Source organism: Thamnophis sirtalis, unplaced genomic scaffold (genome assembly GCF_051295495.1).
Source record: "Thamnophis sirtalis isolate CommonGarterSnake01/CBP01778 unplaced genomic scaffold, rThaSir2_p1.2 scaffold_2, whole genome shotgun sequence".
Lineage (NCBI taxonomy): Eukaryota > Metazoa > Chordata > Lepidosauria > Squamata > Natricidae > Thamnophis > Thamnophis sirtalis.
In genome coordinates, this window is record NW_028261382.1 from 78,296,964 (window position 1) to 78,322,542 (window position 25,579).

General features: G+C 42.1%; 1 protein-coding gene across 3 annotated transcripts; it reads right to left on the bottom strand.

Annotated features, from left to right (window-relative positions):
• Positions 1–482: 482 nt before the first annotated feature.
• On the bottom strand, positions 483–24,148 carry ENTPD4 (ectonucleoside triphosphate diphosphohydrolase 4). Of its 3 annotated transcripts, none has more exons than XM_087706185.1 (14): positions 24,054–24,148; positions 22,253–22,361; positions 21,471–21,578; positions 18,918–19,097; positions 18,281–18,486; positions 17,036–17,186; positions 16,833–16,936; positions 14,859–14,918; positions 11,426–11,580; positions 8,558–8,724; positions 7,044–7,368; positions 5,780–5,865; positions 3,755–3,916; positions 483–2,122 (listed from the first exon to the last, which is right to left on the bottom strand). In XM_087706185.1, the coding sequence occupies exons 5-14, from the start codon at positions 18,417–18,419 to the stop codon at positions 1,894–1,896; spliced, it is 1,578 nt and encodes a 525-aa protein (XP_087562311.1). In that variant the 5' UTR covers positions 18,420–18,486; positions 18,918–19,097; positions 21,471–21,578; positions 22,253–22,361; positions 24,054–24,148; the 3' UTR covers positions 483–1,893. The 3 variants fall into 3 exon arrangements, with proteins under 3 accessions (XP_087562311.1, XP_087562310.1, XP_087562309.1); XM_087706184.1 differs by having other exon boundaries at positions 11,450–11,580; positions 21,467–21,578; XM_087706183.1 differs by having other exon boundaries at positions 21,467–21,578.
• Positions 24,149–25,579: the final 1,431 nt, after the last annotated feature.

Below are 25,579 nucleotides of genomic sequence, written 5' to 3' on the forward strand. Positions count from 1 at the left end.
CACTGGCCACTTGGCCTTCTGGTTTCTGGCACACATACACATGCAAAGCCTAGTTGGCCACATGATGTGCATGCTGGAAACTGGAAGATCATCTTCCCGGTGCATGCATGCGCAACCGGGCGGCCCGTCTTCCAGTTTCCTGCGCACACGCGCATGAACTCCCATTTCGGCACTCTGGCTCTTAGAAAACCTGATTCCCATTTGCCTTCCAAGTGTGCCCGAGGCCTTCTTCGTGAACCTGTCAAGCATGTCTGGCGCTCCCGTGCACATGAAGACCAGCCGGCTGGCATGCCAGAACCCAGAAGAGCAAAGAGCAATGGCTTGCGTGCCCTGAGAGATGGCTCTGCGTGCCACTTCCAGCACGTGTGTCATAGGTTGCCATCATGGGACTCCAGCAACAGCCTCATGTCTCCTAGAGATCCACTCCCTCCTGGGGCCACAGATCTCTGTATTTTAATGGAATTTCAGCAAGCTTATTCAACTTCCTTTAATGAGTGTTTTTATTTTCCCCACCTTCAACAACTGGGAACAGATTTCAGTGAGGTACTGTCGAGAAACATTTCATAAACCAGATGTGGGATCCTAAGACGATGAAGTTTGTATATTTCATAAAACAATCACATCGATGCTGTTTTCAACTATGGACACTTTTTTTTCAAGTAAAAAAAAAAAAGGCTCTGTTATCCAGAAATAAGTAACAGTGTACTTGTTACCATCCCACTGCTACTCGTTTTTCCCAATCCACACCCCCCCCCAAATGATCACATTTGAAATGACGCTCAGACCATAGAATGCTACACAGGTGCACGCTCACACACATGGACACCCGTACATAGACCAGTTGCTGCTCACACACATACACACACAAAGGAAGTCCTGACTGTGCAATGCGCCTCTCCAATTTCCAACCACAGTGAAGCTCGACGTCCTGCCAGGCTTTCTGTAGTCCACCGTTTTGCAAGGAGGGGAATTTTACATCTTAACAGACGGGGCTGCCACCATTTTGGAGACTGAGCTTTCGCTCTCCGTGGTCCTGATTGAGAATTTAGAATACGGGTCCATCCTTGGCAACTTTTAAGGCTTGTGGACTTCAACGCCCAGAATTCCCCAGCCCAGCATGGGTCTTAAATGTTCACAGGTCTTCAAAGCTGCCAAGATTGGACACCCGTGATTTAAAATGAGGACCCATTTGAACCAAGCAACAATTAGGAACTGGTAATGCATATTTTCCCCCTCCAATTCTCGTTTTACTTCTCTGCTGTGTTTTTTAAGACTGTAGAGGCAAGGGCTGCCTCATTACTGATCCATCTATCTTCTGTTTAAGATATTGGGTGTGGGGGAAAGAGAAAACAGTCAAGGTCTCTGTTGCTGGGCAGGAGAGGCTGAGGCTGCCTTTCCCCTGTGCTTTGCGTGGCTCAAGAACATGGCACACAGCAGTGAACTGGTAGCCCACAAGGGTCAGGGAAGCAAGCCGGCATCCTGACCCAGGAAAATCCTAACCGCAGACTTACAGCCAAATGAGAGAACCAACCCATCCAACATTTACTGAACACACAAGTTGCTTGCGACTTTCCCATTTAACGTACTGGCACAAAGTCTTCACTGCATTCTCCTGCTTTTCTGTCTGCCCCCCTGTCCCAAAGTCAAAGTGCATTTGCTTTCAAAGTGAAGAGTTTTAAAATAAGTTTGGCTGAGAGCGCCCCCCCCCCAACCTTGTCAAGCCAAGTTTGACCTAGCTTTCCCCCATCCCGCAGTCCTCCAGAGAGGGAAATTCCGCCTCTCGGGTTCCAAGACTGCAACTAGGGACTCAGGAAAAGCCTCTCCGAAGGCGAGAGAGAGAGGAACCCTGAGTGGAGGGAGGGGACGAGGGGTCTGAGATTCACAGTCAGCAGCTTATAAGCCTCCGGGGATCTTCTGTGACGGGAGGCCTTCTTCGATCCAGAGGGGAGGGGAGGAGCCGTTGTGCAGAGTTCGCCGGTGAATCCTCCGCAGGCGGAGCAGGTAGAGCAGGATGGAGAGCAGCACAATGAAGAAGCAGGCGAAGAATAAATAATGGTTGTAAACGAAGGCGAAGCTGCGCCAGTGGGGGTGGTTGCCCCGGAAGTTCTCCTGCTGGATGTCTCTGTGGGGGGAGGAGGAGAGGGGATGAAAGAGATCGTTCTACTCCAGACCAGGTTATTTGAGGTCTCTTGCTGGTCACATCTACCCGACCCACCAGAGCGGGGAGGCAGGGAATGTTGTGGGTCCCATCCCCAAGGGAGATACACCTGGTGGGAGCCAGAAGAAGGGCCTTCTCTGTGGTGGCTCCCTCTCTCTGGAACATCATTCCCCCCAAAGATTAGGACGGCCCCCACTCTGACACTCTTCCAGAAGGCGCTGAAGACCTGGTTCTGCCAGTGGGTCTGGGAAACACGGAGCAGGATGAAGCCCATTAAATGGCTCGTATGATGTGCTGTCACTGGGGCAGGGTGTTATTATATTAATTTATTAGATGATTCTTTCTTTTATTTGATTTATTGTTTTTATATGAGGTTTTATATTCTTGTAAGCTGCCTTGAGTCGCCATGTGCAAATAGGCAGTAATATAAATTCCCTAAGACAGATAGATGATAGAAATAAGTGATAGATAGATAGATAGATAGATAGATAGATAGATAGATAGATAGATAGGTAGGTAGGTAGGTAGGTAGGTAGGTAGGTAGGTAGGTAGGTAGGTAGGTAGGTAGGTAGGTAGGTAACACACCGGTGTGTTTTTGTTTCATTTTTTTATGAATAATGTATGCTGAAGATGGCATTTTAGTTGTACGAGGTACAATGACAATAAAAGAAAATAAATTGCAGTGTCTAGGGCAAGAGGAGTAAGTGAGGAGGAAAAAAGTGTACCCCAAAAGTAAGAAAACGGCAGTTCCAGACATCAATCATCATCATAAATTCTCTGTTCCAAATTATTCTTCCAGGCGCCTGGCAGAAAAAGGATGGGCCATCCCTGTCTTAGAACTTACAGAGGAAGTTTCTACTCCAAGAGGGTAATGTTCCTGGGACACCAACAGTTATGAAAACTGATTCCTGCTTTCCTATTTGCATGGCCAGCAATCCCACAAGGGCAGCAGCAAGAATGGAAAGAACAGAAGAGAATATTTGTAGCTCAGGGTTGAACTGGGGCGTCCTTGGTGCAGGATGAGCTTGGTAATGAAATGTCTGCAAGAAGAAAATCAAGCGCAGGGAGCACTAAGGACCCCCGCAGCAAAAATTGTGTCAGGCAAACCGCCTTAAGAAAGCCTTTGAATTTCACAAGTAATGTGCTAATGCCTCAAAAGGTGTACCTGTCAGATCCGTGAATCTACCATTTTCCAGGGGAAGGGGGGGGGGTAGCTTTCATTTATACTTTATTCCTTTCTCCCCATATATCCTGTATCCTTTCTTCTATTGATCTCTAACCTTTAGCCTGGCACCTAAGCGGCCTGGCATTTTCTCACCTCTTGGGGAATGTAAGGGGAGGGAGGGCCATGTGGGTATCACTTTCTCAGAGTGGCCGGAACAATAATATCTTCACACCTGTGGATTGGCTGAATCCACATTGGACTGTTGAGAGGGGTTTCTAATTCCTTTTATTCCAACTGTATTGCCTGAGGACCCTCAGAGCCTGCTTTGGTTACGTCCTGCTATCACTCCTGTTCAATAAAAGGTTGCTTTTGAAATGCCACGACAGTTTTTACTTTCTTGGATAAGGAGGGGAGGTAGAACCTTACAGTACCTCAAAGGTAAAAATCGGGTTCGATAAAGGATGGCCCCCAACGTCCATTGCACCTCTTTATCATATACTTGAAGGGCTGTTTTTAAGCTGTTGTAGTTCACAGGAAAACCGAAGCCATTGTGAAATACCTCGTACATCCAGGCTGACTTAAAGCACTGATACCTGAAAGGATAAACATAAAGGAATCCAAATGGGGTTGTTATTTAGACAGGAACAGAGCTAAATGGCACAATCCAAAAGAAGAATGAGCTAAATTCCACCGGCCTTAAGCACTTAATTGCACATTCAAGATCCCGCTGTTGTTAACGAGGATTTGCACACACATGCTCTGGATTCGGCCCAAAATAATTAAGATGCCTCCTTAGAAGGGCTAATGAAGCTGTGCAATGACAAAGAGAAAGCCCTTCTCTGGGGGAGGGGGGGGGGCGTGTACGATAATGAAAAGGAATGAAAGGTGTGGGGTGAAAACTTCTCATGCAATTTGTTGCAAACAACGGGCCCTGTGGAGTTGGCTTTCAGGGAGGGGAACTTTTCAGCAGTTAACCCAAGCAGTTTTGCTGAATTATTTCAGTAACCATAAACTACATTTATGATTTTTGGTAATTAATAATAGCCAACTTAGTTTGTGGATAGAGAGGATATGTGCATGTATCATCAAAACACCACTGTCTTCCAGAGATGGAAGATAATTCACTTCCTATTCATCCATCACTTATTTTCTATATATAGTGGGAAAGAAAGCCACCTGGTGACCAAAAAGAGGCACAGTTATACCAAAAGGAAAAATACATATATATTCTGTATGCCACCCCTCCCTCTTTTCTCTTTCAAACTTCCTTCACTTTATGATACACTTATATTGTCTAAAAACCTTGCATAAAGCAAAAAAAAAATTTTTTTTTAAAGCAAGAGACTTGGGGCTTTGGGAAAAAGATGTCTTGGTGTTTCTAGATTTGGTTGCAAATTATGCTCATACAATTTGTACAATAGTGACTTCTTTTTAGATAAAGCAAAATCTTGGGTGAAAACAATTAACCACATAATATTGAATTGTGTAAATCAACTTCATGATACATACATACATACATACATACATACATACATACATACATACATACATACGAAGGAAAAAGGAAGGAATAGGATCCATCGATTAACATGCCTGATGTAAAACCGACAAAGCTAATTACAAGTGGGAGGCGAGTGAATTGGCCTATCACACGCTCAATATTCAAATTCATTAATGGTGTATAAAGGCAGATATCTCTTTAATGGTAGTTTTTACACTCTGACGATGTTAGCAGAGGCTAATGAAAGTTAAGTGAGCAATATATTTTAGGTTCCAGAGATTGCAATGTCTCTTTTTCTTTTATTTATATATATATATAAATAAAAGAAAAAGAATACACATACATACATACATACATACATACACATACATACATATATATATATACTTTGATTTTTATATATACATACATACACACTGTACATACATGTTGGTGTTGCATTTGTGCGGATAAATAAATAAGGGAGACTAGTATAGATCTTTTTCAAGCTATTTAGCTCTCATCAGCTAGCCATACCCTTACTGGGATTTGAACCTGGGCTGTTTTTACATGTTAGGCAGTTGTATTACTCACTAAGCCACAAGCTCTCCTCCCGTATCAGCTGAGCCAAGGAAATCAGTAGGTATTATGTCAAAGCACCTGGTATGCCCAAATATGGGAGGGAGCATACTGCTTCCCTTTGGCCCTTCAGCTCCACCCTAGGAGACCTCCAGGCAGGAAACCATTTTTGTGTTGCATTTGTGCTGATAAATAAATAAAAGGTGGAGCTGAAAGGCCAAAGGGAAGCAGTATGCTCCCTCCCATATTTGGGCATACCAGGTGCTTTGACAAACACATATATACATACATACATACATATATTGTCTTCCTTGAAAGAATAACTTAAGGAATTCAGTTTGGGGTCTCTCTCTGGCAAGGAGACCACATGTAGGCACAGAAGAATGTGGATACTTACTTCACTCGATGGAGATCTGCATGGGAGGCATACAGGCCATGGTCAAATCTTTCCCGCAGAACAGACCACTTTGTGGCACAATATTCCTGAGGGGGGAAAAATTATGGAAATAAATATACACACCCTATTTATATAAATGATGTCCCAGAAGTAATAATACAGTCACTCAAATTTGATCAGTTACCATTCAGTTATTCTGATTATCTATCTATCTATCTATCTATCTATCTATCTATCTATCTATCTATCTATCTCTATCTATCTATCTATCTATCTATCTATCTATCTATCTATCTATCTATCTATCTATACATCCATATATAAACACATCCATCCATCCATCCATCCATCCATCCATCCATCCATCCATCCATCCATCCATCCATCCATCCATCTATCTATCTACATACATACATACATACATACATACAAACATACATACTTACATACATACATACACATATACATATACATATACATATACATATACATATACATATACATATACATATACATATACATATACATATACATATACATATACATATACATATACATATACATATATATATATATATATATATATATATATATATATATATATATATATATATATGGATGTGTTTGTGTTTGTGTGTTCCAGCATCTGGAACTCCTCAAACAATTTCTACCAAACCTGATGACTCAAGTCTCTGGAAAAAAATAGTGTGGGAGTAAGACAACTCTAATACCCCTCGGGGTGTGTGTTCTGTTAAGATACAGCCTGTTGTGCCTGCAAATGGCTTCTACTGTACAGCGCAATGGAGTTGCCATGGTAATGGCTTTATAGTACTCCACAAGGGGGGGTCCCTCTGCTTAAGTGGTAAAATCCAACATTAGCAATGATGTTTGGTCCAGACATTTTCCCCCTATAAATAAATACCTGGGCAATGCCGGGTTATCAACTAGTTATTATTTCCTACATATACTTGTTATCTTAATAATTTATTTTCTGATTTATTGACAAATTTTGGCTGTCCTGTTATTTCTGGTATACCATATATAATGAAGATCATTTTAGAATCAACATTACCCTATGAGAGATTTACTATCTAAAATTATGACATTACAGAATGTGTTAATTTAGGGGCTTTATTGTATGGTGTGCTTATTATATGCGATCTCCAGCCTGAGCCGGATAAAATCAGGTTAGATTTCCTAATGCCTCTGAAGTTACTCCTAATTTCTCAGCCAAACCTTGAAGTGGGATATGTCTGGGCCTTACATTTGCAGCTTTGAGGAACTGAGCAGCGTTGTAGTCTCCTCCCATCCTTAAGACGTCCTCGGTACAGTAATAGAACTCCGAAAACCCATAGAATTCGCTGTTCTCGAAATGGAGGGGCGGCTGATAAATGCCATTCAGGGAAGTTTGCGTTTCGTTGGTCCTGTTCATGAAAGGCTGAATGACATCGCGACATAAGTGGAAATCTCCTGTCCCTCGAAGGTACAGAGTCTGGCCATTCTGCTGGACTTCGTCCTCAGCGTCTAAGGGCAGGCAAGGGTCCAAGTAGGGAGTCTCGGAGGTCAGACCGATCTGTTTACCAAGAAGCCTGCAAGCAGAATGGATCAAAGGACACCAAAGGACAATCAATGAAACAGCCAAAGGGAGCTAGGTCTCAATTAGAAATGTGGAGCCTCATTTTTCTGCCCTGACAAAAGTATTCTTTTGTGAGGGGGGGGGATTAGGAGAGCATAACCGTCTAGACCAAATCACTGCAGTTCAGTTATAGGGTCAGGCATCAACAACCAGAGCCACATGTGCAGAATTCCAGTTAATTACTTTATTATGTTCTGCCTATAATATAGGAATCTCCTCCGAGTGGCAGCCTTCTCTTGGGAAGCAAGCAAGACTCCCAGGAACTTGGACTGTGGCAGTGGTAAGTCTTTTGCAGTTGTGCAGTGACTCAGGTTTTATACTGGAGTCCTCCTCCCTGCCAGGTTGGGTTCTTCCCGCCATCAATTATATTTGGGAAAGCACCAAGCCATGGATTACTTCTTGTTTGAACAAGCCGTGCTGATCCTAACTCAGTCATAACTCTAAGCCATACAGAGTGATGTGTAAAGGGGCTAGTAGCTACCGTCCTCCAAACCAAGGAACCCACCTGATGACACTATCTACTATCAATTCCTTCTTCTGGCTGGTTCCCCCCCCCCCCAACTGAACTAGGGCTTTTCATATAAAAAGCTTCCCAGCCCCCAATTTAGTTCTTACGTTCTGGCATCTAGCAAAGTTTTTTATTTTCATTTTCCTGGTGATTTACTTAATTAGAATGAAGATGACCATGCTATTTTTGATGCAGTTTTTTTTACACTTCTCTATACCTTGCTGTTGCAATGTCATTGTCATTTGATGAAAGATTTGAAATTCTGAAAAGCCAAGGATCTAATTGATAGAAATGTGGCCTAGAAACAGCTTGAAAAACAAACACATCTGGATCTCTCCTGTAAACACTGAATTATTTTTATATACACGATCTGGGATTGGCAATTGCAGGAAACCAGCTGTGTTAAATCAATTGTGTAAACAGACTTTTCCCTTCTGCAGTTGACGTGACAACTAATTGTATTAACTCACGTAGCCTCAAGTCACTATTAGTCACCCCTAGCTTATACTGCATTTTAAGACTGGCAATCTAACATTCTTTTTTTTTTATTTTGACATGCGCCTGTTTCAGAGATTTTATGCTAAGCATGTCACGAAAGTTACAATTTGGAAGCAACTTCATTACAGTGCTGCACCTGTTTCTCAATACTGTGTTGGTGAATATGTTGTCTGCGTATCTCTGTCGAGCAGCATTACCGCCAAAGCCCAGAAAAGTTGCCACGTAGACGCGATACACATGTTCATTCTGGTGAGCGTCACACCCCAAGTTAAATTCCGCCAGTAGGTTCTTGGCCACCTCCTCCTGCCGGCCACCAAAGAAAGAGATTGAGAGGCAGAGTTCATCTCTGCTGTTTTCATTCCCCAGGTTTTGATTAGTCAAGAACACTTCCAGCTCTGTGGGTTTCAAAACCTTCTTGGCAACAGCTGTTTACAGTAAACACCTGAGCAATAACCCAAGGATGGATAAGGATGGCCTTGAGATGTTCTCGGGTACAAGTTTCCAACAGCTCCAGCCATCATAGCTTAATACAAAGGGATACATCTGGAAAGACACTGGTTTCCTGGCCCTGCACAATGGAAACAACACCAATGTCCAAATATTTGTCAACTACAGGGACAGCTAGGCATATGCCCATATAGACTACGCTAGCAAATATTACACTTTCCTTCCTCTACAGCAGTGGTTCTCAACCTATGGGTCGGGACCCCTTGGGGGGTCGAATGACCCTTTCACAGGGGTCGCCTAAGACCATCGGAAAACACATGTATTTTTGAAAAAATACAGAAAATATAAAATAATTTTATGGTTGGGGGTCACCACAACATGAAGAACTATATTAAAGGATTGCGGCATTAGGAAGGTTGAGACCCACTGCTCTACAGTAATTTTCAATAAATTTTCAAAAGTGGTTTGCCATTGCCTAGGGTGGAGAGAGAGGGACTTACTGAGGGATTACTCAGCTGGCTTCACACCTAAAGCGGGATTAGAACTCCCTGTCTCCTGGTCATTGGACCAAAGTCTCCCGGCTGGCTTAATGCCTAAGGCAAGACTAGAACTCATAGTCTCCTAGTTTCTAGGCTGAAACCTTAATCGCAATTGAAATATTATTGGTGCACTTATCCTGGCACCAAGAAAAGCTTTATTTTTGATCCTAAAAATAAGCAGAGGTTTTCACAAGCCATACATTTTGATCAAATCTTAAAATCAAGCAGTATTTATATTTGTGGATTTCTCTTGTCACAGATCAGGTATATTCTACAGAGATACAATCCCTAAAGCCCTATGTAGCTGTAATACTTAACTGTGGTTTTGTTTCTAAACACAGATTAGGTTTTTTTTTTACTACAAAAACCATAGTTAAAAATGAATCCACTATTGATAGTGATTAAATGTTTGACTGATCATGTTCAAAGGATGTTTTCTGAGAGCAGGACTTTTCTGAGCCCCTATATTCAGGTTTTCTTATATATCTGAGTTTTTAGCTAGAGTTAAATAAGCACACCAAGCTTACTGCTATTTACAATAAAGATTCATATCTGTGTTCAATTTCAAAAAGCCCCCAGTGGTGCAGAAGGCACAAGTAATGTAGAAAAGGAAGCCTGGAGCAACAATAGGCTAGAAAAATCTGCTGTACTAAAAAAGGAAAATTCTGGATTTTATTTTTCCACTTGTAAAAAAAGCTACTCAGAACAGCAAAAAATAAATATGTGAACTCCCACACTGTACTGTACTCTTGCTATTTCATCATGATTCATTCAATGAGGCACAACGGTTGGAGTTACACATCCAACTAAGCCAACATCTAACAAACCTTGTTATGGCTAAGCATGATGATTGAATCCAATGTTTCCTTTTCATCTCAAAAGGCTGTAGGTCAGGATTTTCCTTGTACTGAGTGCTACACTCAGGTATACCATACAAATAACGGTTCCTATTAAAATTTTCCTGACAATTACTACCATATTTTTTGGAGTATAAGATGCACCTTAGTTTTGGGAGAAAAAAATAAGAAAAAAAAATATTCTGCCTTTGCCTACCAGCATCCATGGTATTCATCTGGCTAGCATCCTGTCAGTGTGTGAAAGAATTGAGGGTTGTTTGGAAACAAACAGTATTTGCTGACAGCAAGGAGCCAGGGTTGGCTTATTCTGTACTAAAGCTGCATGCTGTGCTGATACTTGAAGCTAAAACTGAAACTTCTCTGCTGAACTACCATGTTGGAAAACCTGCTTTTGGTATTGTATATTTACTTAATGTGTTATATTATATATAAAGAGAAGTTATTGAATCCTGCTGAATCAGATACTTGTGTGTGCTTTCTGAATGTGATTGCTGCTGCAAACTCTGACACGTCCTTGCAGCAAATAGCAAACAGCCGGGTCAACTTCGGCACATCATTGCAGCCTGATTCAGCATGAGCAGCTGATTGGTGGGTGGATCGGCTCCCCGGAATACCCCCAATCAGCTGTTCCAAGCTGCAGGGATTGCCATAGACCATCGCCTCCTCTGTGCCTCGCATTTTGGGCTACATTTGGTGTATAAGATGCACCCAAATTTTCACCCTCTTTTAGTGGGGGGAGAAAGTGTGTCTTATACTCCGAAAAATACGGACATTTAGAATGATTTTAAAAAGGCATTCCGCAATACGTCAACCATGAAGAAATCACATCAAATAGTAACCGCAAGCTATGTTAACAGTGCATAATTTTCTTTATGCACAGTATGAAAAAAAAGGTAATTTCAACAGCAAAATTTATCCACGTAAGCTCTGTATCGTAAGCAAACACATTTCTAGCACACTGACAGATGAAATGGAAAATAACGTTTTATGGATTGCTTAGCTGACAGGACACAGAAGTTCAGCTCCTTCTCTTCATGCGGGGTGAAACTGCTCGCAGACCGTGGGGGGCACAAGGACTCACACCGTGCAAAAGAAAATGAATCAATGGATATGGGTTAAAATGCAGGAAAACAAAAGAAGGAAAGTTGTACAGATAATAACCTGCTGTGAAGAGGCAAAGCTTACAGTTTTAGGGACTTCATAGGCTATTTGGGTTGAAACACCACCCATGTCAAGTATACCCACGGTCCTCTTCCGGACAACTTCCTCTTTGCTTTCGCTGCCAGGAACGTGCACTTCCACTACGTCCTCGTCCTCTAGAAGACAAGACGGGGAAGAGGCGCTGCTGAAAACGGGGCATCATTTCCCTTTTTGCATTGAGCGTACAGGGGTTTTTTGACTTATGACCTCAACCGAGACCCGGATTTCTGCTGCTAAAGGACACATTGGCTAACTCAAGGGTCGGCAAATGTAAACACTCAAAGAGCCATTTGGACCCACTTCCCACCGAAAAGAAAACACCGGGAGCTACAAAAGTCCTAAACGGAAGCCCCCTGTTCAATTCTGGAGCTGACCAGAAGTTCAGTTCCCCCACCATAGAGTCTCCTCCTAGCGCAGCGTCCTTTTTCATCTACCTGTCATAACCGAGAGCCCTATCAATTGTGGAGACAACTGGAAAACCCTCCCCTTGCCATAGAGTCGGGATGGCGAACCTATGCGCGCGCTGGCCAGTTGCGTTCAGCTTTTTAAAGCCAGTTTAAAATGGCTTTAAAGTCTCTGGAGCCTGGGAAGGGCAAACAGAGCTTCCCCCACCCCCCTGAAGCCTCCGGAGTGCAAAAAAACGGCCCTATGGACAAACCGGAAGTTCGGGAACAGACTTCCGGTTGGCTCATAGGGCCGGTGTAAGCCCTCCGGAGGCTTCAGGGAAGCCTCCTGAATGTCCCTGAAGCCTCTGGAGGGCCTCAGGGGGGGGGGCTGTTTTCGCCCTCCCCAGCTCCTATAAAGCCTCTGCATGTGCACTGGGGGGAGTTGCGTGTTGCATTATGGGTGCGGCACGCCCATGCATGCCCCCCCTGCGCTCCCCCCCTTATGGCACATGAGCCAAAAAAAGTTCGCCATCACTGCCATAGAGTCTTCTCTTGGGGCACTGTCCCACCCCCGGAAGCTCCTATCAAAATTGTGGTGCCGACCGGTGACAGAGCCGCAGCAGAGGGAGGAAAGAGTCACATGCGGCTCCAGAGCCGCAGTTTGCTGACCCCTGGGCTAAGTGAATGACCACCTTTCTTGCCAGTTGTTAAGTGAATCCCTGCAGTGGTTAAGTTTGTAAACATGGTTGTTAAGTGAATCTGACTTCCCCGTTGACATTGCTGGTCAGAAGGTCGCCAAACGGGGAATCACTTGACCATAAGGATGCAGTAAGGGTGGAAAACAGTCAGTTGTCATTCTTTTCCAGGGTTGTAACTTCAAATGATCACTAAGCAAACTGTTGTAAGTCAAATACTTGTAATTCTTTTGATTCTTAATTTGTTTGCTAGCCAGAGTCACCTGTTGCACACAGATTAAATAAACCAACAAATAAACTCTTTTCAATGTTAGTACATAAAATTGTCTTGCCCAAAAACGACTTCTTCAGCTTCAACTACAATAATATACGGGAAACAATAGATACAAATTCAAGGTAAACTGCTTCAAACTTGATTGCAGAAAATACAACTTTGCTAACAGAGTGATCAACACCTGGAATGCTCTACCCGACTCCATTGTTACATCCTCAAACTCCCGTAACTTTAACCTGAAACTGTCTACTGTGGACCTCACCCCACTCCTAAGAGGTCCGTAAAGGGGGCGTGCATAATCGCACCAGTGTGCCTACCATCCCTGTCTTACTGTCCCCATTTATCTGCATTTATTTCCTTTGTTCATATTTATGTTCATACCTATACTTGTTATCTTGTACATGTTTGACAAACAATCAAACAAATAAAATAAATAAATCAATCTAAAACTCTTGCTGGGCCTAGCAACAGTCAAGAACACCAAAAAACACTCCAAAAGATAGGCTTAAGATACAGAAGAAGCTTGACAAACTTGAACATTGGGCACTATCTAATAAAATGAAATGCACAGGTACAGTGTAGGTGGTACCTTGCTCAATAGTAGTAACTGTGAAAAGGATCTTGGAGTCCTAGTGGGCAACCATTTAAATATGAGCCAGGCATGTGCAGCAGCTGCCAAAAAAGCCAACACAGTTCTAGGCTGCATAAACACAGGGATAGAATCAAGATCACGTGAAGTGTTAATACCACTTTATAATGCCTTGGTAAGGCAACACTTGGAATCCTGCATTCAGTTTTGGTCGCCACAATGTAAAAAAGTTGTGGAGACTCTAGAAAGAGTGCAGAGAAGAGCAACAAAGATGATTAGGGGACTGGAGACTAAAACATATGAAGAATGGTTGCAGGAACTGAGTATGTTTAGTTTAATGAAATGGACCAGAGGAGACATGATGGCAGTGTTCCAATATCTCAGGGGTTGCCACAAAGAAGAGGGAGTCAAACTATTCTCCAAGGCATCTGAGGGTAAAACAAGAACCAATGGGTGAAAACTAATCAAGGAGAGAAGCAACCTAGAACTGAGGAGAAATTTCCTGACAGTTAGAACAATGAATCAGTGGAACAACGTTGCTTCCAGAAGTTGTAAATGCCCCAACACTGGAAGTCTTTAAGAAAACGTTGGAGAGCCATTTGTCTGAAACGGTATAGGGTTTCCTGCCTAGGCAGGAGGTTGGACTAGAAGACCTCCAAAGTCCCTTCCAACTCTGCTATTGTATTATCTTGTATTGTATAAGAAAGCAACAGGATCTCGAGAATGTCAGCCTAATATTCAGAGGCCAGAATGAATATAACTTGCCTGAGAAGAGTCTTTCTTAGTGCAGAAAGTCTTAAAGGGAAGTGATGTTGGGACAATGCAAATAAACTTTCTGAGTGGTGCACGAGAATGTGCTGTCAATATAATAAAGAAGCTAAACTGTAGTGAGAAAAATTAAGATCTGAGATTTGTTTATGTTAATTATAACAATATTTTTAATAATGTAATAATATTCTTAGTAATATTAAGAAAAATACTTCCCAAATGCCAAATGAATAGTCTTACATGAATGACATAGTGCTGGGAAAGTTGCAGAAAAAAGCACAAATTGAATAAAAAGCTATCAGAGCAATCCAAAATCCATAGCAGGCCATACCTCTACTTGCAACAAACAAAATTATAAAGAAGAGAATGACGATTTTTGAGTTCCCAGAATTCTTCTGATATTGTAACCCCATTGTGCCTAGAGGCAATATTATGGTTATTTCAGATTGATTTGGAATTGATTTGAGAGACAGTCACTAAGAGAAATGTTTTCTGTACAAGTCTTCTTGATTTTTGTTCTTTAATAAAGCAGATTCGGAGAATTGTTATGGAAACACTGTTAACCAAGTACTGAGGCTGAGCAATTTCCATTTGTAAGAATAAAGTCAGAGGAGGAAGGAAACTGTGCACTAATGATGATACTTTAGCAATTCTTGGAATTAATTAATATTAAGGCCCTTACCTTCATCCATATGTTCAAATTTTCCAAGGACAAAGTTGATGCCGATCCATGCATATACGCCTGGATAAAACGTAAAAAGTACGTTTGTAAATATAATATCACTGGGCCGGGGAGGGGGGGGGGCGACGACTTTTAAAAAAGAACAGCTTAACAAAACTAAAACAGTAGCAAAACAGATATACCAAATATATATATATATAAAATTCAAACTGCTTTCTTGAAAACTCATATACACACACAAATACACACATACATATATGCAATTGAAAATACTTCAGCATTCTGTAAAATTGAAGAAGAGAATGCTCTTTAGCTCATTAAGACCCTAATGTCCCACAATTTAATAAATTGGTTCCTAGTGATATCTCTCTCTCTCACACACACACACACACATACACCAAATATTTACGGAGGCAAAATGTTTGCATGTTGAACTGTATTGTTGATAGTTATCCTGAATAAGTGAAGTTTCAGCTCATGTGAAAACTTTTGCACATAATAGTTACATTTGTAAAAGTTCCTTCCTTGCATATGTTTATTTTGTGTCTTATGTGGCCTTAAATATTAGGATAGTTAACAGTATCTGCTTCTCTTGCACATTTTGTTAAAATATATGACAGGTTCAGGCTGATGTAACAGGCCGCACAGGGCATCTTAATAAATATATATTGGTACTCTATTCTTTGTCAGGGATGCAGTGGTTCAGTGACTAAGACGCTGAGCTTGTCAATCAGAAAGGTTGGCAGTTAAAAAACCCTAGTGCCACGTAATGGAGTGAGCTCCCATAACTTGTCCCAGCTTTTGCCAACCTAGCAATTCGAAAGCATGTAAAAATGCAAGTAGAAAAATAGAAACCATCTTTGGTGGGAAGATAAGAGCGTTCCGTGAGCCTCGGTATTTAATCATGCTGGCCACATGATCATGGAGACATCTTTGGACAGCGCTGGCTCTTCGGCTTTGAAACGGAGATGAGCACTGCCCCCTAGAGTCAGGAACGACTAGCACTTTTGGACCTTGGACTGGACAGTTTCACTCTAGCTAGCTCAGTGATCACAAAACACAGGCCTCTCCTAAACTACTTCTGATCTTGCAAAAACTAAAAAGTCAGTACTTTTTAGAGTCAGCCCTTCCAAATGTTGCTACCACATGTTGCCACCACCACTGGGCATGACTAGTCCAGGGAAGAGAGGGACCAGGTGAGACAGGATAGCAGCATTCCAATACTTGAGGGGCTGTCATAGACAGGAGGGGGTCAAACTATTTTCCAAAGCACCCGAAGGCCAGACAAGGAATAATGGATGGAAACTGATTAGGAAGAGATTCAACCTGGAAATAAGGAGAAATTTTCTGACAGTGAGAACAAGGAGGAGGGCCTTCTCAGTAGTCGCCCCGACCCTTTGGAACGAACTCCCCGTGGAGATTCGTACCCTCACCACCGTCCAGGCCTTCCGCACAGCCTTGAAGAACTGGCTAGCCCGTCAGGCCTGGGGATGAAGATAGTTGCCCCTCCCGAATGATGAATGCATGTTGGTTACTGTTTTTATTATATGTGTCTTTGTTATTGTCTGTATTTCCCCTTCCCCGATTTTATGTGAGCCGCCCTGAGTCCCCTCAGGGAAAAGGGCGGCCTACAAATCTCAATAAAATCACTAAAAAAAAAAAAAAAAAATCACAATCAACCAATGGAACAGAAGTTGCCTTCAGAAGTTGTGGGGAGCTTCATCCCTGGAAGCTTTCAAGAGACTGGACTGCCATCTGTCAGAAATGGAGTAGGGTCTCCTGCTTGGGTGTTGGGGGGTTAGGCTAAATGACCTACAAGGTCCCTTCCAACTCTGTTATTTTAAACTAAGATACTCTCAATAATGAAGCCTTTTTTCCCCAGTTTTTCAGGACTGTGCCTTCTCACTGGTTACATATTCCATCACACTCCTGACTAAAATTCCAATTTTTCTTTGTTTCAGCCTGTATTCTTACCTTCTTGCTTTCCTGAAATCACTTCAGCATGAGAATCCGAAAACAGAAAATCAAAATGCACTGGGATATCAGTAAGAAGATCTTCCAGTATCGCCTTTTGTTGGCTGCAAGATTTGAAATGGATTAAATTGTAAATTAGGATCTATTTCTGTGGGCAAATCTTTCTATTAAAGATTAGTAAGAATGAAAGATATTCAGGTTACCTCTCTGGCAGGATTCGCATCCCTGCAGTACAGAGAATATACAGAGGGGTTTCTTTGTGCTTTGCACGGGGTATGTGTTCAGCAGCAAAGTTCAGAAGTGGAAAAATATAGTCACTAACTTTCTCAGGAGAGGTAGCAAATTCTGAAATGCCTAGAGAGCAAGAGAGATAAATACACAAACATACATCTATCAGAATTCCAAGAAACACCCCCAACGAAAGAAAACTCTGAGGCTTGAGTTTCCTCAAAGTTCCATTATTAGAGATTTCTTATTGGCACATATGGGAAAACCCGAATCGGAAAATTTCCAGGTTTTCCCACCCAGTTGAAAGTTCAAGACCCTGCCCCAACACCCCACAAGTCTATCACATGTTCAAATCCTTCATTGCCACAAAGAAAGATTCCTCCCATCCACATCCGTCCAGGTGCGGGGATAAAAGCAACCTTGACTTTCTGAGAAAGAATGTTATTATGGCTACACATCACCTATACTCTGTATAAGCCCCCCTCCCATTTTCCCACAGTAGAAAGTGTGGCAGGCCTGAAATCCAAAAAGTAAAAGATGGCTTCCAGGTCTGACAACATCAGCATGAGAAAGTAGAACGCACTTTTTAATAAAAGTATTTTTCTCACTTAACACCCAAGGTGGGAATTCAGTCAAATGCAAAATACTGCAACTTTTAAAAAGTCACACCTTTCAAAAATACAGTATGGGTGTAACAAATGCAGGGTATTATCTTAAAACAGGGGTGTCAAACTCAATTTCATTGAGGGCTACATCAGGGTTGTATGTGGCCTTGAAGAGGCGGGGGCATGGCCATGGTGGGCATGGCTGGGGGTGGCCATGGTGGGTGGGACATGGGAATCCAGATCCGGCCCCCAGGCCTTGAGCTTGACACCCCTGTCTTAAAATTACATTCTGTATAGCAATCTCAACTACTTTAAATAAGATATTGGGAAAAATTGTACTGAACAAAACTTGGCCTTTAATAGTAATATACAAATCTTAATAATAAAAAATAAAATGAAATGAAACCTGTTTGCTTCTTTGTTTTTTTTAAGCATTAAGAATCTTAAGAAACAAATGAAAAACAGGGTGACAAATGTGGGAAGATCGGGGTCTTGCAGATACCAAATAAAAAGGCAGAATCTGCTGCATTTTAAGAAGCAAATATTGCCAAATCTTTGGCATGACAGAGTTTCTTGATAGGCAAAGAAGCAGCTGAGTATGACTTCCCCTAGTACCTGGCTTAATTTTCATAACCACTGGTTTTCTGTTTTTGTCCCGCATTTGTTTGATGTCAAGTAAATCATGGGGATTGCCATTGTGCCTTGGCCACCAATAAACGAAAATGCGAGACCCACTGCTTCCACAATCCACCATGATGCCGTAATTCAGCTTTGGGTTGCTGGTGTCTGTGGCTTCGGTGTCTGTAACTCGGGCAAGGTACCTAGGAGAGAGAGAACGGAAGAACTGCTCAGAAGCAAGTCTCACTGAACCCAGGAAGGCTGCAGAGGAAACAAGGAGAGGACAAAGCCCTAATGTCAATCATGCTGAACTTGATCGCTGTGGAAACACACATATGTAAGAACAATTATACGATGACGTTTCACTTGCTTGATTTGGAGGTTCAACGCTTCAGCTGGGTCTTTCATTGAGTGACATTGGACTAGCCACCAACACTCAGCCCAGCCTACTACTTCAGTGGACTGCTATTGTAGAGATTAAATGAGGGGAGGCCCAGATTTGAACCAATTTAAGTTTATACAGAAATGGAGGGGGTATTAACACACAATGAATAAGTTTAATGTAAGGTGATCTGTCTCATTTTGTTAGGTATACAGCTTTGGATTTGTTTTTAATCCACCAGAGAAAGATTACCTGTGCAGCTTTTTGTCCCGGGAGCTGTATTTTAAAACAGAGTAATATAATATGAAAAATGCAGCAGCAAGGAGTCCAGTGACAATAATTTGTCGTAATGTGGTGTTCAGTATCCGTGGACACCCAACAGGGGAAATACTGAAGTGCCAGGAAGCAGGAAAAAGGCAAGAGAAACTGATCCTGGAATGAAGAAAAACAAGACATCTGTGTTTAAAATTCTGTGCTGGCACCCCACAGATACAACTGTTGGAAACCACATGGTGAAATATATCGCTCTTCATTTAAAAAAAATGAATAATTTTCAGAAAAAAAGTATTTTTTCTGCCAAGTATTCAGTCCAAAGTTTAGAAACCTTTCTTTATAAACATGGGTATATTCTTATCTGACAGTATTTATAGCCCTGACCTTCCATAACAACACAATGTACAAGGTTATGTATTCAGAAAATATATGAAAACCCAAGGATCAAATATTTATTTATGGTTGAATAAATGAACAAGCGTAAGGTAAATCCTTTTTTGAAATATATGCATTCACTAAAATCAGGAAACAATGCTCTTATAATGAACAATTATAAACAAGACTATACAGAGTTATAAGGTTATAAGCAAGACTAGCAAACAAGAACTTTGGGAAGAGAGGAATGATTGCTGAATGAAATAGCCAGATTGAGAATGGTTGGAGGTGGCAAACAGATTAACATGGAACATTCTGAAACATTTTTCATGTAGTTTTAAATAGTTCAGCTCTTCCAGTGTGAACATCTGAAATATTGTTGTTGGAACAGCATGTTTTCTAAAAGGGAACTATGAATCAAGAAATGTAAATATTGGCTGGAAGAACTAAAATGTCTAATTCAGAGGTATCAAACACAATTTCATTGAGGGCTGGGCGGGTGTGGCCGACTAGGTGGGTATGGCCAACTGGGTGGCCGTGACCAGCTTGACGCTACTCCCCAAACTGCTGGCATGTTTCCTTTTCACATTGGGTAGATTGGGCTGAAGCTACGTGGGCCCGACAGCAATAGCACTTAGACTTATGTAGCGCTACGCAGTGCTTCACAGCCATCTCCAAGTGGTTTACAGAGTCAGCCTCTTGTCCCCAACAATTTGGGTCCTCATTTTACCAACCGTGGAAGAATGGAAGGCTAAGTGAGTCTCGAGCCTGGTGAGATTTGAAATGCCGAATTGCAGTCAGCTGGCAGGCTGTAGAAGTAGTCTACAGTACTGTGCCACTGTGGCTCATCTTTCCTCTTTGCACTGGGTAGTCCAGGCTGAAGCTATGCTGTCTGATTTTTCGTCTTCACATTGGGTAGACCAGGACAGCCCTGCAGGTCGGATGTGACACATTGCGGGCTGCATCCGGCCCACAGGCCTTGAGTTTCACACCCCTGGTCTAATTTATTTGCACTGTTATGTTTTACTGTAATAAATTTTTACAAAACTAACAAAACTAGCAAAAGTGACCTGGATGACCTGATATGCTAAGTCTTAACTCATGGCTTATAAACTAGAATAAAAGTCCACACATTTGGCTAAAGCCAAACAAGCCAGTTGGCTAACTAACGGTGACTTATTGGAATACAAAGTTTCAAGCTTCAATTTTGCAACAAGGAGGCAACTGGACTGACTTACAGGGCAATTTAAGGATTACTGAACTAATTCAGAATAGAACATTTGACAAATCCAATATTTTGTGTGTCTAAACGAATTTCACTGTTCCAAGCCAATCAGGGATAGTCCAGAACTCAAAGAAAAAAGTCATGAGCATTTTGAGACAGATGACCAAAACTGGTGCCTCTAGATGTATCTGGCAATATGATATACAGCATATCACGGAAGTGAGTACACTCCCTCACATTTTAGCTGTGTACTCACTTTTGTTGCCAACAGTTTAAACATTAATGGCTGTGTGTTGCATTATTTTGAGGGGACAGAACATTTACACTGTTATACAAGCTGTATGCTCACTATTTTACATTGTAGCTGAGTGTCACTTCTTCAGTGTTGTCACATTAAAAGATATACTTAAATATTTACAAAATGTGAGGTGGTGTACTCACGTCTGCGACAAAAAAAGTAGGGTATGCTCTTTTTATTGGGACCTAATGAGAAGCCAAAAAGGAAGGGAGCAATAATTGCATAGCTGAAGGTACTGTTGCTAAGTGACAGCTGCCTTGTTGTGTTCATGCTGGAGAGCTCCCTGATTGCCCTGACCTGTTCATCCTTAGCCACTCTTGATAAAATAGGCTTTGTTTTACATAAAAGGACTAGTAGAAGCAGGAAAGATATCTTCTGAAACAAGTGCCTAGCACACATAATTCAATTTAATCATTCTTTCTTTCTTAAAGCTATTTTTGTATTGTTCACTTGTCAGCCACCAAAAACCATCAGACGATTAACAAACATTGGCACCTCAAATTTTACAGTTTTTTGGAGGGGAAACATTAAATGTCTTGCTACTGAAACTTAAAAATCAAAAACATTTTGACAGTTATTTGATCCCACTAAGTTTTGTCATTCTTACTCATCCAAGATTTGGATACTCACCTACCCATTTCTGATCAGGATAACTAGGCCACGGAAAAAGCTAGCTTTTTATGGTCAGCCCAGATTCATAAGGCACAAGATTCATCCCCGGAACCAACAGAACAAGTGGGAGCTGAAAAATATTAATTAAAAGGTAGCATTTTCATTCAAGCTAAAACAGATGAAATGTCATGAAACCAAATTAATGTATGTTAGCCAACATATCCTCCAGGAAGTTCAAAATGATATGCATGGGGTTATGCTTCTTTTATTCCCTCTGCCCCCAAGAAGTAAGACTGAGAGATAATATATCTAACTCAAGGCATGTTACATCTATTCTCCAATTACTCTATACACTTTTAGCATACAGCAATCATTGTGTTTTTTCATTCTATCTGAAAAAGGAAATGATGATCAGCATTTTGCTGAATACTACTTTGTACAGATATTAAGCTTATTTTTTTTTAAAAAAAATTGTCTTCCTAACACAGACACCCAGAATTTTAGAAACAAACAAACAACCTTCTTAGTATTGACTTTATAAGCTCTAAAACATAGCAGAAAGATCAGGAGATCTTGTTCCTGGCCATATTTAAGAAATATATGTCTTTTTTGTTGTTTTCAGACTGACATATATATTTTTGAAGCAATTAATAGAACTAAGCCCTTTACAAAATAATTCATGACCTGTAATTTCCAGTTATAAAAAGATATTTATAATTGCTGCAGTAAAACTTCAATTGGTTTTAGGATGTGCTTTTAAACGTGCAATAGAACATTTAAAAAGTTATACAACAGCCTGCTTACCTTTAAAACACAGTAATCTTTGGGCAGGAGACACCAAATGTTTAATGCAAGCTGCATTCCTTAATAGTTCCATGGAAGAAACACTGGAATAAGTCATCTCATTTGGAAACTAAATAGGGAATATAGAACATGCATGTAATAAAACTTTAGACATTTTCTCAATAGAAACTGTACATAACCCTGAACAGCTGCCGTGATTAAAAATGTCCATTTAGTGACTGTTCAAAGTTACAACAGCACTGAAAAAAATGACTTATGACCATTATTCTCACTTATGTCCATTGCAGCCTCTTCACAGTCATAACTGACATTCAGATGTTTGACAATTGACTCATGTATGTTGTTTGCAATGTTCAGGAGTCCATTTGTATCCTTCTGACAAGCAAAGTCGATGGGGAAACCAGATTCATTTAACAGCTATGTTACTAATTTTCCATTTTAAATTGTGTTTTCACCAGATTTTAGTAATAATTTGATATTATTGGTAACTGCTTGATATTTGTTACACTGGTATGTGACATGACCATTTTTCGTGACCGTTGCAGCATCACGTGTTAAACTTCAGACACTTGGCAACTGACTAATATTTATGACGGTTGCCGTGTCCGGGAGTCACATGATTCCCTTTTGTGACCTTCCGACAAGCAAAGTCCACAAGGATGCCAGATTTACTTAATGACTATGTTACTAATTTAACAACCACAGTGATACGCTAAAGAAAGATGGCAAGGAAAATTGTTAAAATAGTGCAAATCTCACTGAACAAATTTCTTAATTAACGCTTAATAAATTTAGCGCTCAAATTGTAGCCGTAAGTCTAAAGACTACCTTTATTTATGGTCTAAGGTCAAACATGATGAAAGAAGATAAAGGTAGGAAAGGGGGGGGAAACAAAATTAAAATCTTTCTCAATGACATTTAGTTTTCTGGTCAGAAGAACATACACTGTGCTGTTAGAATAGAATAGAATAGAACAGTGATTGGATGGGATGGGATAGGACAGGACAGGACAGAATTAGAATATGAATAGGATAAGGATAGGATAGGAATAGGATTAGTGGTAGGGGTAGGAATAGGATAAGGATAGGACAGGATTGGGATAGGAATAGGATTATGGATAGGAACAGGGGTAAGAATAGGAATAGGATAAGATAGGAATAAGGGTAGGAATAGGATAGGACTAGGCATAGGAATAGGGGTAGGAATAGGATTAGGAATAGTGATAGGAATAGGATAGCATTAAGGATAGAGATAGGAAAGGATAGGAATGGGATAGAACAGAATAGAACAACAAATTTGGAAGGGACCTTGAAGGTCTTCTAGTCCAACCCCCTGCATAGGCAGGAAACTACACCATTTCACTCTAGTCTGAGATGGGTGACTTTCAAATCCACCCTTTCCCCAATTTGGGGGGGGGGATTCTGAGAATGGAAGTCCCTCCATCTCCAGGTGGTCAAGGTTGAAAACAAAGAACTAAATCAACCCGGGGATTATGGGAATTGTAGTCTGCGCTGGCCTGGAAGGCAGGTCAACCTTGTTTCCCGAGGATGGATTCAATCCCCAGCATCCACAAAGCCTATGGGGCTTACTCTGCTTTCTCTGTGTCGGCAGAGGCGCCCGAGCGCTTCAGCGACAGGCCCGGTCTCCTAGGCAACGGCAAAACCGGGGCGACCCATAGGTCGCGACCCCCTCCCCGCCCCCTCCTCCTTTACCAGAGCGCCCAGGCCGGCCCTGGAACCCCAGACGGAGAACCGAAAAGCGGCCAGGCTCGCAAGCGTCCTTGCCCCGGCTCGTTCCTCACCTCCCTCGCCGCCTCCGCGGTCTCGCCGGTTGCCAGGCACATCCCGACACCTCAGCCATCCCTCCACTTCCGGGTCCCGGCCGGGTGTGCGTGCGCCGGAAGTGACGAACGGACGAGCCGCCAACGCGGCGAGGAAAGAGAGGAGGCCGAGGAGCGCTCTCTCCCTCCCTCCTTCTCTCTCCTTCGCTCCCCACGAGGGAGTCCGTAGAGCTGCGAAAATAGAGAGACGCCCCACGCTGCCCTTGTGAGTCAGCTGAAGCCCAAACGCAGAGCTCCGTTCGCACGAACCAACTTTGGCTGTCCTAACTTTGTAGTACTGAGCCAAAGCAGCCGGAGCTGTAATGTCAGCTGCCGGGTAAAATAATATATGCATACTTTTTAAATTATTTTTTGTATTTTATTTATTTATTTAATTAGTTAACTAACATGCTTTGCATACTTTTGTATGTATTTGTTTGTTTATTTATTTATTTATTTATTTATTTATTTATGTTCATGTAGCGTATATTGGAGGTGGACATTTATTTATTTATGTTCATGTAGCGTATATTGGAGGTGGACATCCACAACAGTCACTCGGGCCCTTGTGATCTCTAGGCTGGAATACTGCAATGTGCTCTACATGGGGCTGCCCTTGAGGAGCATCCGGCGACTTCAGTTAGTGCAGAACGCGGCCGCGCGAGTGATCGCGGGTGCACCCCGATTCACCCGCATAACACCTATCCTCCGCGAGCTGCGCTGGCTACCTGTCGATCTCCGGATGCGCTTCAAGGTGCTTTTATTCACCCATAAAGCCCTACATGGCAGTGGATCTGGATACTTGAGAGACCGCCTTCTGCCGATTACCTCCCTACGACCTATAAGATCGCATAGACTGGGCCTCCTCCGCATTCCATCGGCCAGCCAGTGTCGGCTGGCAACTACAAGGAGGAGGGCCTTTTCAGCAGTCGCCCCGACCCTTTGGAACGAGCTCCCCGTGGAGATTCGTACCCTCTCCACCGTCCAAGCCTTCCGCATAGCCTTGAAGAGCTGGCTCGCCCGTCAGGCCTGGGGATAAGGACCGTTACCCCGCCCGAATATTGAATGTATGGTGTCGATTTTATTATATGTTGTCGTCTTAATGTTGTATTCCCCCTCCCTTGGTTTTCTGTGAGCCGCCCTGAGTCCCCTCAGGGAAAAGGGCGGCCTACAAATGTCAATAAAACCAAAACCAAAACCAAAACCAAACATCCTTTAAACAGTAAGAGAGTTGGAAGGGACCTTGGAGGGCATCTAGTCCAACCCCCTGCTCACGCAGGACACCTGTACTAGGGATTCGAACCGCCAAACTGCTGATCTTTCTGATCGACAAGTTCAGTTTCTTAGCCACTGAGCCACCTAGTCACCTTTGAGAGCTTGTATGCAACGAAATTACATTCTAAGTCTAAATGCACACTGCCTAGGCCAGAGGTCTTCAAACTTGGCAACTTTAAGACTTGTGGACTTCAACTCCCAGAATTCTCCAGCCTGGAGAATTCTGGGAGTTG